Source organism: Meles meles, chromosome 19 (assembly GCF_922984935.1).
Source record: "Meles meles chromosome 19, mMelMel3.1 paternal haplotype, whole genome shotgun sequence".
Taxonomy (NCBI): domain Eukaryota; kingdom Metazoa; phylum Chordata; class Mammalia; order Carnivora; family Mustelidae; genus Meles; species Meles meles.
The window spans coordinates 55,735,861-55,753,672 of NC_060084.1; the positions used below are offsets into that span (position 1 = coordinate 55,735,861).

General features: G+C 47.3%; 2 protein-coding genes across 2 annotated transcripts in view; one reads left to right on the top strand and one right to left on the bottom strand.

The window, feature by feature from the left end:
* Positions 1-3,659, bottom strand: part of LOC123930607 (putative protein ZNF720) — a 29,896-nt gene extending 26,237 nt beyond the window's left edge. Inside the window, exon 1 of the mRNA XM_045986810.1 lies at positions 3,631-3,659. Coding sequence (XP_045842766.1) covers positions 3,631-3,659 — 29 coding nt within the window. The remainder of the gene's footprint in view (positions 1-3,630) is intronic.
* Positions 3,660-3,697: 38 nt separating this feature from the next.
* ZNF331 (zinc finger protein 331) lies at positions 3,698-17,327 on the top strand. The gene is made up of 5 exons (XM_045987956.1): positions 3,698-3,894; positions 4,608-4,673; positions 11,896-11,940; positions 13,172-13,298; positions 16,006-17,327. The coding sequence occupies exons 3-5, from the start codon at positions 11,932-11,934 to the stop codon at positions 17,190-17,192; spliced, it is 1,323 nt and encodes a 440-aa protein (XP_045843912.1). The 5' UTR covers positions 3,698-3,894; positions 4,608-4,673; positions 11,896-11,931; the 3' UTR covers positions 17,193-17,327.
* The last annotated feature ends 485 nt before the right edge of the window (positions 17,328-17,812 follow it).

The following is a 17,812-nucleotide window of genomic DNA, read 5'->3' on the forward strand; positions in this document are numbered from 1 at the left end:
AAATCTGTTATTTTGAGGGGCGTCTGGGTGGCTAAGTGGGTTAAGCCTCTTCCTTTCTCAGGTCATGATCTCAGGGTCCTAGGATAGAGCCCCGCATCGGGCTCTCTGCTCAGCGGGGAGCCTGCTTCCCCCTCTCTCTCTGCCTGCCTATCTGCCTACTTGTGATCTCTCTGTCAAAGAAATAAATAAAATCTTTTTAAAAAAATGATCTCCTTATTTCCATTTTATGGACACATTTTTATCATGTTTATGACATTTTTAAAAGATTTTTTTTTATTTATTTGACTGAGAGACAGATCACAAGTAGGCACAGAGGCAGGCAGAGAGAGAGAGGGAAGCAGGCTCCCTGCCGAGCAGGAGCCCATTGCAGGACTCGATCCCGGACCCCGGAATCATGACCTGAGCCGAAGGCAGAGGCCTCAACCCACTGAGCCATCCAGGTGCCCTATGACTTTTTTTTTTTTTTAATTTGACAGAGAGAAATCACAGTAGGCAGAGAGGCAGGCAGAGAGAGAGGAGGAAGCGGGCTCCCTGTGGAGCAGAGAGCCCGATGTGGGGCTTGATCCCAGGACCCTGGGATCATGACCTGAGCCGAAGGCAGAGGCTTTAACCCACTGAGCCACCCAGGTGCCCCGCCCTATGACATTTTTATTAAAAAAATTTTTTAATTTAAATTCAATTTATTTAACATATAGTGTATTATTAGTTTCAGGGGTAGAATTTAGTGATTCCTCAGTTGCATATAACACCCACTGCTCAATTGTGCCCTGCTTAATGGCCATCACCCTGTTACCCCACTCCCCCATATGGCTCCTCTCCAGCAATCCTGTTTATTTCCTAGAGTTATGGTTTGACTCTCTGTTTTTAGTGTATTTTATTTTTTCCTTCCCTTCTCCTTTGTTAATCTGTTTTTTTTTAAATTCCACATGAGTGAAACCATATGGTATTTGTCTTTCTCTGACTTATTTTGCTTAATATAATACCCTCTAGTTCCATCATTGCAAATGTCAAGATTCCATTCTTTTTGATGACTGAGTAATATTCCATTGTATATTTAATATCTTCTTTATCCATTCATCTGTCAATGGACATCTGGGTTCTTTTAATATTTTGACTATTATGAACATTGCTGCTATAAAGATTGGCATGCATGTGTCCCTTTGAATCACTATGTTTGTATCCTTTGGATAAATACCTAGTAGTGTAATTGCTGGGTTTTAGGATAGTTCTATTTTTCACTTTTGGGGGGCTTATTTTTTTTTTTTACATTTACATCTCTGATCCATTTGTACTTTATTCTGATATATAGTTTGAGATAGTGAGTGAATTTGATCTTTCTCCAAATAACTACTCTGTCATTCCAGCACAATTTTTAAATAGTTCATTACTGATGAAGAAACAGTACAGTACCTTGACTTTACCTTTTTTTTTTTTCCTAAGATTTTAGGGGCATCTAGGTGGCTCAGTCGGTTAAGCATCTGCCCTAGGCTGTGGTCATGATCCCAGAGTCCCAGGATCAAGCCCCATGACTGGCTCCCTCTCAGCAGCGAGTCTGCTCCTTCCTCCCTGCCTCTCCCCCTACTTGTGCTCTCTCTCTCACTCTCTCAAATAAATAAGTAAAGTCTTTTATTTACTTACTTATTTGATTGATTGATTTGTAAGAGACAGAAAGAACATGAGCAGAGGGAGGAGCAGAGAAACAAGCAGATCCCCGCTAAGCACAGACCCTCACGTGGGACTCAGTCCCAGGACCCTGAGATCATGACCTGAGTCTTTGTCAGGTGCTTCAACAACTGAGCCACCCAGGTGCCCCATTGGCTTTACCCATTCTAAAGACAAAAGGAATTACAGAGAACATTTCTGACTTTCTTTAGTTACATCACTCATAGTACTATTGACATTATTATTCTGAAAGTATTTCCTTTATATTGTAGGTAACAGGAAATAATTATGTTATAAAGTTGATGATGTGGGAAACATAGGAAGAGGAAAAATTATTAAATTCCCTTACCACCTACAGCCCATTGACAAGTCCTTGAAACCAGCAGAGTGACATTCCTCTAGGAACTGCTTCGATGTTAATGCTTTGCTAAGGGCAAAAGGCAACCAACTGTAACCTAACCCCCAGGATCCTGTAAGTCTACTTTAACATATAGAAATCCCATTGGAGGGGCGCCTGGGTGGCTCAGTGGGTTGGGCCGCTGCCTTCGGCTCAGGTCATGATCTCAGGGTCCTGGGATCGAGTCCCGCATCGGGCTCTCTGCTCAGCGGAGAGCCTGCTTCCCTTCCTCTCTCTCTGCCTGCCTCTCTTGTGATTTCTCTCTGTCAAATAAATTTAAAAAAAAAAAAATCTTTAAAAAAAAAAAAAGAAATCCCATTGGAAACTTCCTTTGTATCTACCCTTCAAGATACAGATTGGCAATCATCCCCCAAACACATGATCCACTGATATGCATCCGAAGGGTCTCATGACTCAGGTTTTATTAGTAATAAATAACTTTTTCCCAACAATAGTGAGCCCACTCAAGGTCTTGGAAACCTTGCTTCCAAAATTCCTTAGAGACTTGCACTATCCCTAGCCCCCTCCCAATTGGAAAGTGTATAATGGGCCACTCCTCATGACCCCAGGGTAGCTCTTTCTGCCCCTGGGTCCTGTCCCCGTGCTTTAATAAAACCACCTTTTGGCACAAAGACATCTCAAGAATTCTTCTTTGGCCTTTGGCTTCAGACCCTAATGTCTTTCCTACATCAGTTGGGATTTATCAAATTGAGGGAACAATGCTATAAGATTAAGTTTTATTTGAAAATATTTGAATAGAAACACAAGGATTCTTTTCCCACTTCTGTTGACTGGAAATACCCAAAAGGATTGTCAACCCAGAAGTACAGAGATTGTATTCTCTAATGTCATTTCCAAAGAACAGGAGCCAGGGATTTTTGGAGAAGTGGCTGGTTCTGCATCTGGACAGAGAAAGAATAAAGTGAGCCTACAAGAGGGGTCCTGGGTGTCTCAATTGGTTAAGCATCTGCCTTTAGCTCAGGTCATGATCCCAGAGTCCTGGGATCAGGCCCCACGTGGGGCTCCCTGCTCCCTGGTCGGTGGAGAGCCTGCTTCTCCCTCTCCCTCTGCCCTTCCCCACACCCCACTTGTGCACCACACTCTCTCAGATAAATAAAATCTCTTAGAAAAAATGGAGTGTGCCTACAAGAAAAAGCCAGAGACAACTTATCATCATTCAAGGTAGCTTTTAAAAATGACTGATGACTCTAAAAAGGGTTAAAAAGACAAAGATGCTGCCTTTACAAGGGCTCAATACTAGGGTAGAACCACATAGTCCAGCTTTATAAGGGAAAGCCTTACTTTCCCTTATAATGGATATTAATGGATGTAGAAGGGATGTCAGAATTAGAAAAACGGGTTTGTTTGTTTGTTTGTTTTTTATCAAATAACGATCCAAGGGACAAGTCTCAATCACTCTTAAAACCAGTTACTGAGCAAAGAGTAACGTCACACAGATAGCTAGCCACCCTTACGTAAGGGAGCGAAATGCATGCTGGGAGCAGGGCTGGCCTCTCATCCCTACGCAATTCTTTGCTCTGAACTATATTTCCCATAAATCTGTGAGGCACAGCTCCTTGTGGGCCGCGTAGGGTTCCATGCTGGCGAAGTGGACCGCCTCATGCCCAGCTCCGTTTATTCCCGGCCTGCTGGACTACATTTCCCAGGGACCCCTGCGCCGCTCCCTCCCCAGAGTCGGAGCGCCCCAAGGTGCCTGCTGGGAGAGGTCTACTGCGCGGAGGATTGTCTGGGTTCAGCATCCCGTGGCCGCGGTCCCAAGTTGATATCCAGCCTTGCGCCCCCTCCCGACGACGTGGGTCGTGGGGTCCCGAGAGGTGAGTGGCTGGCCTCCTGGGAGGGAAGCCATGCGCGCTGTGGCGGGAAAGGGCGGCCAGGAGGGCGCCCCGGGAGAGGAGGCAGGACGCGGAGCCCGGGCCCGCCGCCCGGGAGAGGAGTGCGGGGGTGTTGGGGCCCAGGGACCCCGGGGAGGGGACAGTCCCCGGCTCCGTGGCTGTGACGCACTTCGGGGAGTATGTGGGGGCGGGGCGGCGCTGCCCGGCAGCGACTGCGCGCGGGTGGGAGGGACCCCTGCGCCGCCGCGGGGGTGGCCGCGGGACCGATTGGGGGACCGGCCCGGGCGGGGGGACCGTGCAGCCTGCAGCTCTGAGGTCCGACTTCATTTTCTGGCCTCGCAGGCCAACGCAGGGACAGTGGCCTCGGAGGGAGGGGAGAGCCCGCGCCCCGCGGATAGTGACCAACAGGAAGGGCGCAAGCACAGGGCTGAGATGACTGAGGACGAGCAGCGCTCTCCTAGCTCCCTGCGTAGCAGGAGGGAACGGGGAGATGCGGGCAGGGGGCTGCTGCATACCTCAGAACCCCTCTTACTGCGGCCTGGTCCCCAGAAAGCTCTGAGATACCCTGAGATACCAGATCGCAGTTCCCCCTTGTTTGCGACCGGTTTGAGTTAGGATGTGTGGGCCTGGACGGAGCTTTCTGATCCCACGTGTGCTCCAGAAAGGCCCTAGTATCTCCTTCTCTTTCCCCCCAGGCCAGCCGTCCTCCGGAACAAGCACCCTGAGGGGGAAGACGACTCGAAACGCGTCTTAAAGTCAAGGTTCAGATGAGTTACCTTTTCGTTCGGTAGATGTCTAGTGTTGGGAGGACTTTGGAATATTTGCTTTCCCTGGCCTGAAATGCCCCCGCCCCCCCATGAATTCTTTGCCGAGAGGCGTGATGGCGCCTTGCAGGTGTATGCACAGAACAGGACAGGGCGGGGAGGTTCGCATTGTGCTTGATTTTAGCCTGTGGTTTGGTCAGGAAGATACTTGTTTTAAGGTGGGATTCTGTCTTTCCTACAGGCCTGACTGTCAGAGCACAGTGAGAACAGAGAGGGTTTGATTATTGTGGCCACTAAATAACAAAGTTTCCAGCTTGGTGATGCTTTTATTTTATTTTTTTTTTAAAGATTTTATTCATTTATTTGACGGAGAGAGAGATCACAAGTAGGCAGAAAGGCAGGCAGAGAGAGAGGAGGAAGCAGGCTCCCCGCGGAGCAGAGAGCCCAATGCGGGGCTCGATCCCAGGACCCTGAGATCATGACCCGAGCCGAAGGCAGCGGCTCAATCCACTGAGCCACCCAGGCGCCCCCTTGGTGATGCTTTTAAAAGTGGGGTTTGAGGGGCGCCTGTCTGACCCAGTGGGAAGAGTGTGCAACTCTTAGGAAATGTGCTGCCTGAGCAAACAGGGGAGCGTGGAGCTCCTGATCGGGGGGTGGAGAGTTCCAGCCCCACGTTTGCTGGGGAGCCTACTTAAACTTTAAAAAAATAAAATGAAATAAAATTTGAATGAATTGAGCCATTATTTTAATAAGTAAATAAATAAAAACGGGGTTTGAACAAAGGTCTTTATCATCAAAGGCAGGGAAATTTTTTTTCAGTGATCAGTAAATAGAAATTTGTTGTATTGTCCACATCTTGTTGGAAGTCTGACAGCTTCAGTCTGTTTCAGTTGCATCTTTGTATGAACTGCGAGAAGCAATGTGGCTTGATATTGAGTGTGAGTTCTGGGACTTAGAGCAGGGCTTGGCAGGCTTTCTCTCTGAAAGGTCACCTATCGAATAGTTCATGCTTTGTAGGCTACGTATGGTTCCCTATTCTTCTTACTCAATTGATCTTGTTAATTTTTACGGTGGTTTTAGATTTGTGGAAAAAATTGCAAAGTTGGTAGGGAGAATTCCCCGGTACCCTGTACCTACTGTCCTGTTGTTAACAACTTACATTAGTATGGGATAGTAGTTAAAATTGGTGAGCCAGTTCTGATACGTTAACTGAAGTCCGCGCTTTATTCAGATTTCCTTAGTTTTTTTTTTTTTTTAAGATTTTATTTATTTTTTTGACGGAGAGATCACAAGTAGACAGAGGCAGGCAGAGAGAGAGAGAGGGAAGCAGGCTCCCCGCTGAGCGGAGAGCCTGATGCGGCACTCGATCCCAGGACCCTGAGATCATGACCTGAGCCGAAGGCAGCGGCTTAACCCACTGAGCCACCCAGGCGCCCCTGGATTTCCTTAATTTTTTTTTTTTTTTTAAGATTTTATTTATTTATTTGACAGAGATCACAAGTAGGGAGAGAGGCAGGCAGAGAGAGAGAGAGAGAGAGGAGGAAGCAGGCTCCCCGCCAAGCAGAGAGCCCGATGCGGGACTCGATCCCAGGACCCCGAGATCATGACCTGAGCTGAAGGCAGCAGCTTAAACCACTGAGCCACCCAGGCGCCCCTGGATTTTCCTTAGTTTTTACGTAACATTCTTCATGTGTTCCAGGATGCCATCCCAGAGATCACATTACATTTCGTTGTCATGTGTCCTTAAGCTCCTCTTGGCTGTGACAGTTTCTCAGACTTCCCTTGTTTCTGACGACCTTGAAGGTTTTAAGAGGTACAGGTGTTTGGTAGGATGTCCCTGTCTTGGAACCTGATGCTTTTTTCGTGATTGGCCTGGGCTTTTCGTTTTGGGGGTGGGAGATCACTACTTTGGTCATGTTGTGGCAGGAAGACAAACCGTCCGCATGATTTATGATTTTGGAGTGTGTGCTTGGTTATCTGGCTGAGGTCATTTGTCAGTTTTCTCTACTATGAAGCTACTCCCATTTTTTTCAAAGACCAGGTCTCCCCAGGGGACAGCTGCATGTTTCAGAAGCCGTGTCTAGACTAGAGCCTAGTCACGCTGATCCTGACCCTGCCTCGGTGGTCACATCTTTCTTTCTTCTCTCCTGTTCATTCGCTTGTAAGGACCCCTGCAATTATGTTGGGCCTACCTGGTGTAATTCGGGCTATGTCCCTGTCTTGAGGTCAGCTGACCAGCAGCCCGAGTCCAAGGCAACTTAAATCCCCTTTGCCATGTAATGTAATGTGTTCACAAGCTCCAGGGTTAGGACATGGACATGTTGGGGAGACAGGCCTATCCACGCACAGGTACCCTCATGACCACAATATACCCACTCCCCATAACTGTGGCTTTTTTCTTTGTTGATTTGTTTTAAATTGGGGACTATCTTAAATCCTGTTTCTTTTTTTTTTTATTTATTTATTTGACACAGAGAGAGAGAGAGATCACAAGTAGAGCAGCAGGCAGAGAGAGAGGGGGAAGCAGGCTCCCTGCAGAGCAGAGAGCCCGATGCGGGGCTCGATCCCAGGACCCTGGGATCATGACCTGAGCCGAAGGCAGCGGCTTAACCCACTGAGCCACCCAGGCGCCCCTTAAATCCTGTTTCTTATCATGGAATTAATACAGGCCTGCAGCAAAAGGTTGTTTCCTAAGGACTTCGTAAAAAAGAAACTCGAAATTACCCATAGCTGTACCATCCAGGGATAATTGCTGTTAATATTTTGGTATGTGTGTTTGTGTGTTTCCAGCCCTCCCCCCTCATGCATAGGTGTGTACATATATGTCTCCAGAGCATTGGATCCTGCTGATACATAATTGAGCCAAACAGTCTCCAAATCTTGGTTTATAGAGGAGTCCAACTCAGCTGCAGGTGACACGATACCTGTGTGCATGTGGAGAGGAGAGCGGTGTGCCAGTGGTCCGCGTCTTACTTTCCAAAAACCTCTCACACATTTACACCTTAAAGGATTAGCAAGACGTCATTTGAAACTCATGCCACGAACACATGATCAGTAAAGACAGGCTTTCACAATTTGATTTTCTAGGATTTTAATTTTTCTTTCACAGAGCATGACAGGAGTCACTGACTTACTACAAATACAAACTGCATGTAACATTTCCATGGGCGGGTATATGAGAAAAACGTAAGAGGACAGTAGTTTAAAACGTTCATGTAAGCAGAGGCACCCGGTTGGCTCAGTCAGTGGAACATGCGACTCTTAGAGTCATGGGTTCAAACCCCATATTGGGTTTAGAGAGTGTTTATTTTTTTTAAATTAAAGTGTTCACAGAAATCTTCCATATCACTTGGAATAAAAGATCTGGCCGCTTGCTAGTGTTCTCAGTGGCATCTCCTCAGTTTGTTTTGTTTTATTTATTTTAGACAGAGAGTGTGAGCAGGGGAGGAGCCCAGGGAGTGTCTCAGGCAGACTCCACGCCCAGCACGGAGCCTGTTGGGGGGCTCGGTCTCACAACCCTGACATCATGACCTGAGCCAGAACCAAGGGTTGGACACTTAAGACTGAGCCACCCAGGCGCCCCTCAGTTTACATTCTTTGAGCTGGATTTTCCATGCAGAAGCATGTCTGTCCCTCTCTGCTGCTGGAGAGGGGACATTTTCTCCTTATATGTCTTAGACTCTTCTTTTTTTGCTAATGTTAAAGAACTTCGTTTTTAAGAGGCTCTGAAAGTTTTGAGTTAGTGTGAATTATAGAGGCCGCAGTTGTGAGCGCATGTTTTAGCATAAGAAGAAAGGAGAAGGCGGGCTTGAGTTTTTTCTATAAAATCAGATTAAGGGTTGTGGAATTTACTGATTTTCAATCATAACTGCTAAATTGTATTAAGTAACTGTTGATATTACTGTGTTTTATGTAGATTATCTTCCTAAAAGCTCGATGCAGTCTTACCTGGCAGGTGCTGTTTCTACCCCAGTCTTCCGTGGGGAAGAGACAGTGTGAGGTTAGTAATGGTCAGAGCTCAGATTCACGTCCTGAAAGTCAGACCACAGAGCCTTATTCTTACTTTCACCAAGAGCTCTCCTCCCAAATTATGCATACATTATTAAACCTACCTTCTTCACTTAGTACTTCAGCTTAAATTTCTTTCTCAAATAGTATAAGTCAGTATCATTATTAGTAAGCACATTAGATGCAATTATAGCAGACATAATTTATTTAATCTATTTTTTATGAGATATTCCTGCTTTTTTTTTTTTCATTTTTTAAAATGATTCTCTGGAAAATCTGAATAAAATTGGTGGATGACATCAGTATCAATGTCCTTGTCCTTACATCGTACTATGTATTTGTGATGCATTACCATTGAGGTCAGTCGGGAGAAGAGTGCAGGATCCCACGGTATTATTGCTTACAGCTGCACATGAATCTACACTTAGTTCAGAAAGTTTTTTGGAACCTAGCCCTTGAACATTCTGAGACATACATTTGTGCACTACTCTACCTATTTCCGAGAGATAAGTCCAGAAAGTAGAATGCTGCAGCAGAGCCATACCCTTGTTAAGTGCCTACAATACGATAGCAGTGCTTAGAACAGCAGGTGACTGAGAGGACGTTGTTTCCTGCCCATTGCTTATGAGCCAGCTGGAAGGGGAAACGGAATGGAAGCCCAGGGCGGCCTGTGGTCACGCCCTGTGGAGACTTCTAGGTGACAGTGCCGTGAGAGGTGCCAGGAAGGGGACTTCATTCTCTTGTCAGGTCATGACAGGATCATTCTGAACACATGGGCTCTGTGTGGAGTACAGTAGAATTTGTTTGCTAAGTTTTACACCTTACATGTTTTCTCTAATGACATTGATACCAAGTGAAGCCTAACAGGGTCCCATAGTTTAGGGTTCCATGGGACACCATAGCTGGAGGAGGGAGCAAGCTCAGAAGTCAAGTTCAGCCTCCCACCCAGATAGCCGTCAGTACGTACAGGACGTCCTTCGGAATCTTAGTCATTTTTCCAATCAGCGCCCTGACATATGTGGGTGTAGGTAGACATCAAAGAGTTGCTTTAGGTGTTAGGAAGCGAAGGGAAACAAAAGTTCTGAGTAAAATAATGCAAAGATATCTCAGAGGGAAACTGTTTAAAAAGAAGTTTCTCTGAGAATCTGTCATTTCATGAATTAAAAAGAAACGCACACACATACACATGTCAGGCCAGTGCCATGCTCCTCTGAGACACCCAGTGAGGTGTACTTAAAAAGAAGAAAATCAAGGTCAAAGGGTATGTCCAGGTGTCACCAGGACCACCACCAGGTTCTGGGGTTCTCTGGGTGGACTCACAGGATTCAACATGTAGTCCTATCCAAGGCCAGGATTTATACAATGAAAGGATACACAGCACCATCAGCAGAGGGACAGGTGCGTGGGACAGATGACATCGGAAGGAAACCAGGCACGTGCTTCTCAGAGCGCTCTTCCAGTGCAGGCACATAGCTTAATCACTCCAGCAGCAAGTTACAGCAACATGGACGAAGCCTTGTCCAATGGGGAAGCTCATGTGGGCAGGGAAGGCCAGGGTTTTTATCAGTCACAGAGGACCCTCTCCCTGGCACATACCAAAGTTCCAGACTCCCAGAGGAAAGCACGGGCTCAGCAGGATAAACTACATCATTTATACAAACCGCTGAAGAGCCATGAGCCACTCCTGTCAGTCAGGGAACCGTGGGGACCCTCTGGAGGTCCAGTCATGGGCCAGTCTCGCAAGCAGTTCCTGCTCATTACTCTTTCTGCACAAGGGATCGTGACCTTCCCAGGCCTTTTCTTGCTGTTTCTCTGTTTCTGTTCTATATCTCTCTCAGGACTAGAAGGATTCCTAGAACTCCCTTGAGAGCCGTTCTACTCAGAGTTCCCAGTAAAATCAGGGAGAGGATGTAGATTCAACAAGCCCATAAGCTCAAGTCCTGGAGTGTCCCCAGCATGGAGCTTCCAGTGTGCTCTCCTGCTGGAGTTGGGACTGGGTGCTCTGTCGGCATCGATGTAGGACAGTATGCATAGAGGATTGCCAACCAAGGAAGGTCACTGAGCTTCACGACCCAGAGTTTCCACTGGGCCTTCAGCACTTAGGCACAGTCACTGATCGATCATCCAGACGTGGGTGACTCGTCTACATGTTAATCTCAATTCCCAGGTCAGTTGATACCGCATGTCCCAAAGCACCACTCTGAATCTCCTGGTGGGTCTTCTTGGTGTAGTCAGTTCCCGACCTATGACTGGTCGGGGATGGCCAGCTGCACCCCAAACCAAGACCTTCCTATCAGGTATAATGTAGATTACCTCTTAGAAGTAGGGGACAAAAAACAAAAAGGAATGAGATCTTGCCATTGGCAACAAGATGGATGCACCTAGAGAGTATGATGCTCAGTGAAAAGAGAAAAGGTAAAAACCATGTGACTTCACTTATACGTGGCATCTACATAATAAATCATACGAACAAACGAAAATAGAAACAAACCCATAAATCCAGAAAACAGATAAACATAGTTTCCAGAGGGCGGGGGGCCAAAATGGGTGAAGGGGAGCGGGAGGCCCAGGCTTCCAGTTATGGAGTGAGTCCTGGGGAGGGAAGTCACCGCATAGGGAACACAGTCCATGGTGATGTGCGGTGACAGGAGGCAGCTACACCTGTGGCATGTACAGTATAACGTACAGATTTGTGGAATCGCCGTGTTCCACACAGACACTAACATCGTGTGTCAGCATAGTTCAGGTAAAATAACTATGTTGAGGGGTGCCTGGCTGGCTCATTCGGTGGAGAATGCAACTCTCAATCTTAGGGTCATGAGTTCAAGCCCCATGTGGGCAGTAGAGCGAACTTCAAAAAAAAATTATTTTTAAGTTACATTGAGAAACAACAGATGAAAGTAGGTATGACTTCAAGGCAAAAACAAAGAAAAACTCTTCTGTGTGCGCAGCTGGGTTTTATAGGGCTTCAGGAAGGTTATTTTTCCATTTCGTCCACATCCTTCTTCATCCTGTCTGGATTCATCATGTTGATGTGTGTGCCTTGTGTCTTGTGGGGGAGGAAACAGCCGGGGTCGGGGGGCTTGGAAGCAAAGATGGAGGACCAATAAGCTCGTATTAAGTCATTTGGGGATCAAGGTGCACTTATTTTAATGCCTGTTTTTTTCTCGTCTATCTCTGGCTTCTCTGGATTTTGTGTCTTTGATAAAAGAAACCCCAAGAGGACAGATCAGTTGATTCTAAAACTATGGCACACGTAAGTATATATTTCTTTACTTCTTAAAATGTATTTAGGTCCCGTGGCTGTTCTTGTGAATTATCCTGAAGCCTCCTGGCCAACTGAGGCCCACGTAATGACCCACTGCCGGGTTCTTCCTATTCTGGTGAACGGCAGTGCCGTATAGCCCCTGCCCACCTGTGTGGCTAATGCTCACTTCACCCCCGAGCTGGGCATTCCATGTCTCCTCTGTGCTCACCTTGCCATCAAGAGTAATGCGGGAACAGGAGGGGAGGAGAGTCCCTTGAGAGAAATACAAGTCATGGGTGTGGTTGCAGATGCTGGTCCCGTTTGACCCCCTGCAAAAACTGAAACTCCCTCCCGTTCTCCACCGGCGTTTTTCCCCGGCGGCGGGGAGGGAAAGTTCACGTTGGCTGCTCTCCGGGTCAGTGGTGGTGAGAGCTGGAGCTCCGTGAGGCTTTTGGGACTGGCTAGGGCTGTAATTGGGGCCCGAGCGCCGAGAGGTTACCAGGGGATATGAAGGGCGCCTGTTGAGCACACCCTCCACACCGGCGAGCGTCCACAGCGTCTGACAGCAGTCCCCTAAATCAGGAGCAGAGAAAAGCCCGGGGTGGTGGGTTGTCATGGGTAAGAAGGCCAGCCACCCAGTGCAGAAGTCGCAGGTAATCGTATACCCCCAGAATTGGGGGAAACCTTAGATGTTTGGTTATACCTAAGTGTGCAACTGTAAGAATTAATTCCAGTCCATCCCTGCGATGGAGTAAGAAAATGCTTTTGTCATCACATAGGAAGAATGCTTAAAACCTTGGCAAAATGATGACCTTGAGGCTGAGAATATTCAGACACATAAACCCTCGTTTCAAAAATAAAAGCTCTCACTTCACACTTCAGAAACAAAAGCCTAGGCCTTTTCCTTCCCTGGGAGGGTGGAAAGGGTGCCGCAGACGTTCACGCTTGCCGAGATGTGACGAGGCAGGCCCATAGCGGGCGCCGTGCTTGTGAACAGGAGCAGTCCAGGATAGTTTTGTGCCTCCTGATGGCTTGGGGTGATGAGGTGTTGTGCAGGGTGTGGGGTTTCTCTGCAGCAGCGGGCTCTTTGGGAGCATTAAGGGCTCTGCTCTGTCCCAGTCCCCACTGTGCCCTATGTACCTCACAGGCCTGTGGTCTGCTGCTGTGTCCAGCCCAACCCAGAGCAGAGCCCTTTCTGTGCTGTCCTTCTCCTCAGGGACGTGTGGGTTTGTGTTTTCAGGGTTTGGTGACATTCTCAGACGTAGCCATCAACTTCTCTCAGGAGGAGTGGGCGTGCCTGGACTCCTCGCAGAGGGACCTGTACTGGGATGTGATGTTGGAGAACTACAGTAACCTGGTCTCCCTGGGTGAGTTGCCTGTCCGTTGGAATGTCCACTCCCTCCACTGGGAGTGTCAGGACTGACTTCCAAGAAATGAGTTGAATTTCTTCCTCTTCTCAAGAGGTGTCTTGAGCCATGTCTCATCTAAAATGGGCGTCGTGCACCTCCATCTCCTCACCCTCTTCCCACCTTGGCCAGGCCCTTCCTCTAAGCCCCTCTCCTCCTCAGTGACCAGAGGGTGAATTCCAGTTCTGGGCTGTTTATTTCGCAACCATCTTCAGAGAGTTGAGCTGCACACCATGATGGTGTGTTCATGCCCAGACTGCTGCTGGTGGCCTGCAGCACTCTGGGCAGCCACCTCAGGGAACTTGACTTCCTCTAGTAAGCCAGCCTCTGTGTTGGAAGTGGAGCAAAGTGGCATTTTCCAGGAGCTGTGCTTTGTACCTGAAGTGAGGCGGAAAGTTAACGATTCCTGAATTCTGAGTTACACGTTGGAGGAAACGTCTTGTAAACATCTCAGGCTATGTCTTGTTTTTCTATGAGAGAGGTAACAGCCGTAGTAGTCACGGCTGATTGCTACACTTGGCCTCAGTCCCACGAGTTTGTGAGGTAGGCACGATTGCTGTGTCGACCTTGTGGGTGTTTACTCAGGCACGCAATGACTTGACCAGACAGGGGAGGCCGTACCAAGAACGCACACTGTCACCTCCCCCTCTTGTACTGCCTCCCCAGGTAAGACCCTCGGAAGTTGAAGTAAGACCTTTCCTCTCTGGTTGCCTGTTCTTTAATCCCTTCTCTTTTCTGCATTCTCATCATTTTGACTTTCAGCGTGACATAAATTCCTAAGTCTCCATCAAAGGTTTTTTTGTGTTTTTTGTTTTGTTTTGTTTTGTTTTGTTTTTAAGATTTCATTTATTCGGGGCGCCTGGGTGGCTCAGTGGGTTAAAGCCTCTGCCTTAGGCTCAGGTCATGATCCCAGGGTCCTGGGATCGAGCCCCACATCGGGCTCTCTGCTCAGCAGGGAGCCTGCTTCCTCCTATCTCTCTGCCTGCCTCTCTGCCTACTTGTGATCTCTGTCTGTCAAATAAATAAAATCTTTAAAAAAAAAAAAAAGATTTCATTTATTCATTTGAGAGAGAGAGAGCATGAGTCAGGGCCGGGGGGAGTGGCAGGCAGAGGGAGAGGCAGGCTCCCCGCTGAGCAGAGAGCCCCAGAGGCAGGACTTGATCCCAAGATCTGGAGATCACAGCCTGAGCCAAAGGCAGATGCTTAACCCTCTGAGCTACCCGGCGTTCCTCCAAAGAACTTTTGAGCGTATAATGTTTTTCTTAAATTCTACACCGTGTAACATTTCTTTTTGTGAAAGCAGGACCTTTCATTTCTAAGCCAGATGTGACTTGCTGTGTTAGGGAACAAGGGAAAGAGCCTTGATGGCTGAGAGGGAGCACAGTGCCGAGGAGAATGACAGCTGGGCTGGTTGGGACAAGCCATCGCTGCAGTAAACAGCTCGGCGAGGCAGGAACGGGTGTACCCCTGAGGCATTTGGAAAGCTCCCTATGGAGGCCACAGATGGCTCTGGGGAAGAAGTCACCACCATGAACCTGATCTTCATCCCATTCCCCTCTTACTGGTTTGCTTCTCGCTTACTCCTGCTTCCCATGTTGCTGATGCTGCTGGTCCATAGACCACGCCTTGAGTAGCAGGGGTGCAGACCACATGCCCCCGTGCCCTTCGTAGCTCCTGCGAGGTGGTTGGTATCCTAGCTTTGAGTGCTTTTTTCCTTTGCTCTAACGTTTACTAATGCTCCTTCCTGGATGCTGTTACGTTCTGACGTCACAGGACATCATCCAGTATGGTTCTTCCTGTGCGGTTAGCCCTCACTGACACCCAGTGCATGGGCCCACAGCTCAGCGGGCATGCACCATGCGACCTTCTGTTACTGCTTTCTTTGTTTGCGCTCCCAGTTCTTACAGGGAACTGTGCTATATCTGCTACTTGGTTTTGTAGTGACACTGTTCGTAACGGATAAAAACGTTGTTTTTAAAGGAAAAACTGTTAGTTCTTATGATAAAGGGCTGGTTGGCTCGCATGCTCCAAAGCTGATCATCTGACGCTTTCTGGCACTATTATGAAGTCATGCACTTAAGCACGTTCTGGGTTTTGCAGCCTGGTGGAGTTAGCGTCCCCATTGATGGTCAGATCCCCCAAAACATTCCCTCACAGGCGTTGACCATGTTTCTCGCAGTTACTCCTACCGTGTCCCTTTTATTGTCTTTGATGGTGGGTCTTTTTGTCCAGAATCGTTTTCGTTATGTGACTGACAGTTACATTAACTTCAGAATATTGGTTTTATTCCCAGGTTATTTTCTTGTTTTTCGCATTAGTTCTATGTTTGATTTTCCTGGGTTTGTCCAGGTACGTCATCACATCATCCGCACACTGTGTTCTGTTTTTGAGATCTGCCCCTCTGATGGCTTTTTGCTTAATTATGGCAGCTGATAGGAACTAGGAGGACTAAGAGGCGGTTCCTCTTCCTTGTCTGACTTCAGCAGGAGCGTCTGCGATGTTTCCTCATCAAGTACAGTGGAACCGTACATTTAATGAGAGCCCTAGGTGACTCGTGTTTGTTCTCCTAGAGAAGTTTTATTTCTGTCAGAGAAGTTTTTGGTTTGTGGTTCGATTCGTTTGCGTTTTAATTTTCCTTAAAATGAAACAAACTGTTAATTTTTTCCAGATTTAGAGTCACCATATGGGACCAAGAGTTTTCCTACAGAAAAGGGCCTTTATGAAATAAATTTATCCAAATGGAACTCAAATGGAAAAAGTAAATCCCTTGGCCTTGACTGGATGTGTGAAGGTGAGTGTGAAGGACCACGGGGCCCTCAAGAGGGCTGTTTCAATCAGATGATAATCAACTGTGAGAAAGCGCCTACTTGTAGAGAAAATGCCTCTGTTAGACCACATCAGAGACTTCATACTAGGGAGAATTCCTATGAATGTAAGGAATGTGGGAAGGCCTTTAGTCGTGGCTACCAGCTCAGTCAGCATCAGAAAATTCACACGGGTGAGAAACCCTATGAATGTAAGGAATGTAAAAAGGCCTTTCGTTGGGGTAATCAGCTCACTCAGCATCAGAAAATCCACACTGGTGAGAAACCCTATGAATGTAAGGACTGTGGGAAGGCCTTTAGATGGGGTTCAAGCCTCGTCATTCATAAGAGAATCCATACGGGAGAGAAACCCTATGAATGTAAGGACTGCGGGAAAGCCTTTAGACGTGGTGACGAGCTCACTCAGCACCAGAGATTTCACACTGGGGAGAAAGACTATGAATGCAAAGACTGCGGCAAGACCTTTAGCCGTGTGTATAAACTAATTCAGCACAAGAGAATTCATAGTGGTGAAAAACCCTATGAATGTAAGGACTGTGGGAAGGCCTTTATCTGTGGCTCGAGCCTCGTTCAGCATAAGAGAATTCATACTGGTGAGAAGCCCTACGAATGCCAGGAATGTGGGAAGGCCTTCACTCGAGTCAATTATCTCACCCAGCATCAGAAAATCCACACTGGTGAGAAACCTCACGAATGTAAGGAGTGTGGGAAGGCCTTTCGCTGGGGTTCGAGCCTTGTTAAACATGAGAGAATTCATACTGGTGAGAAGCCATATAAATGCACAGAATGTGGGAAGGCCTTTAATTGTGGCTACCACCTCACCCAGCACGAGAGAATCCACACGGGTGAGACGCCTTACAAGTGTAAGGAGTGTGGGAAGGCCTTCATCTATGGGTCAAGCCTCGTTAAACATGAGAGGATTCATACAGGGGAAAAACCCTATGAATGTAAAGAGTGTGGGAAGGCCTTTAGTCATGGCCATCAACTTACACAGCATCAGAAAATTCACACTGGTGAGAAGTCCTTTTGAGTGTAAGGAATGTGGGAAGGCATGTAACCACGTCAACCATCTTAGAGAACATCAGAGTGTTTGTGCTGCTGATAAAGCTTTTGAACAAAAAGGGACAGAAGCGTCTATACAGCATTCCTTCCTTCCACAGCACAAGGAAAATCCATGATACAGGTTAGCATGGGAAAGCCTTCACTGGTCACTCTCCTGCTTATAGCATCTCAGAATAGTCATGCTCAAGGCAAATTTGGAGAATGGAGAAATCACTTCTTCATGATCACAACACACTAAGTGTAGACTTGTTTTTTGTGGGTTTTTTTTGTCTTGCTGAATTGGTTTCATGGGTGGGTAGAAGCCTCCCTCCACCATTCAAGCTCCATCTCAGATTTGTTCTAGGGAATAACTCTGCTATTGTAACCCATGTGGGAGAGCGTCCCGCCATAGTACACACCCTCCCTGTTACCATCACCATCCCACCCCTTTACTCCTGTGACACACTGGAAAAATGACCTTGTTACCCCTGTGCGTTGTGTGTGAGATGGGGAAAATCACACCTGCCTAATACTGCTGTTGTGGTGACTGAGTTTGGTACATGTAAACTCTCTGACGGTGTATCTGGAACACTGTGTAAGCTCAATAAA

Coding starts and splice junctions, on each gene's coding strand:
- ZNF331 (XM_045987956.1), top strand. Junction 13,299..16,005: donor CAGTAACCTGGTCTCCCTGG/GTGAGTTGCCTG, acceptor AATTTTTTCCAG/ATTTAGAGTCACCATATGGG.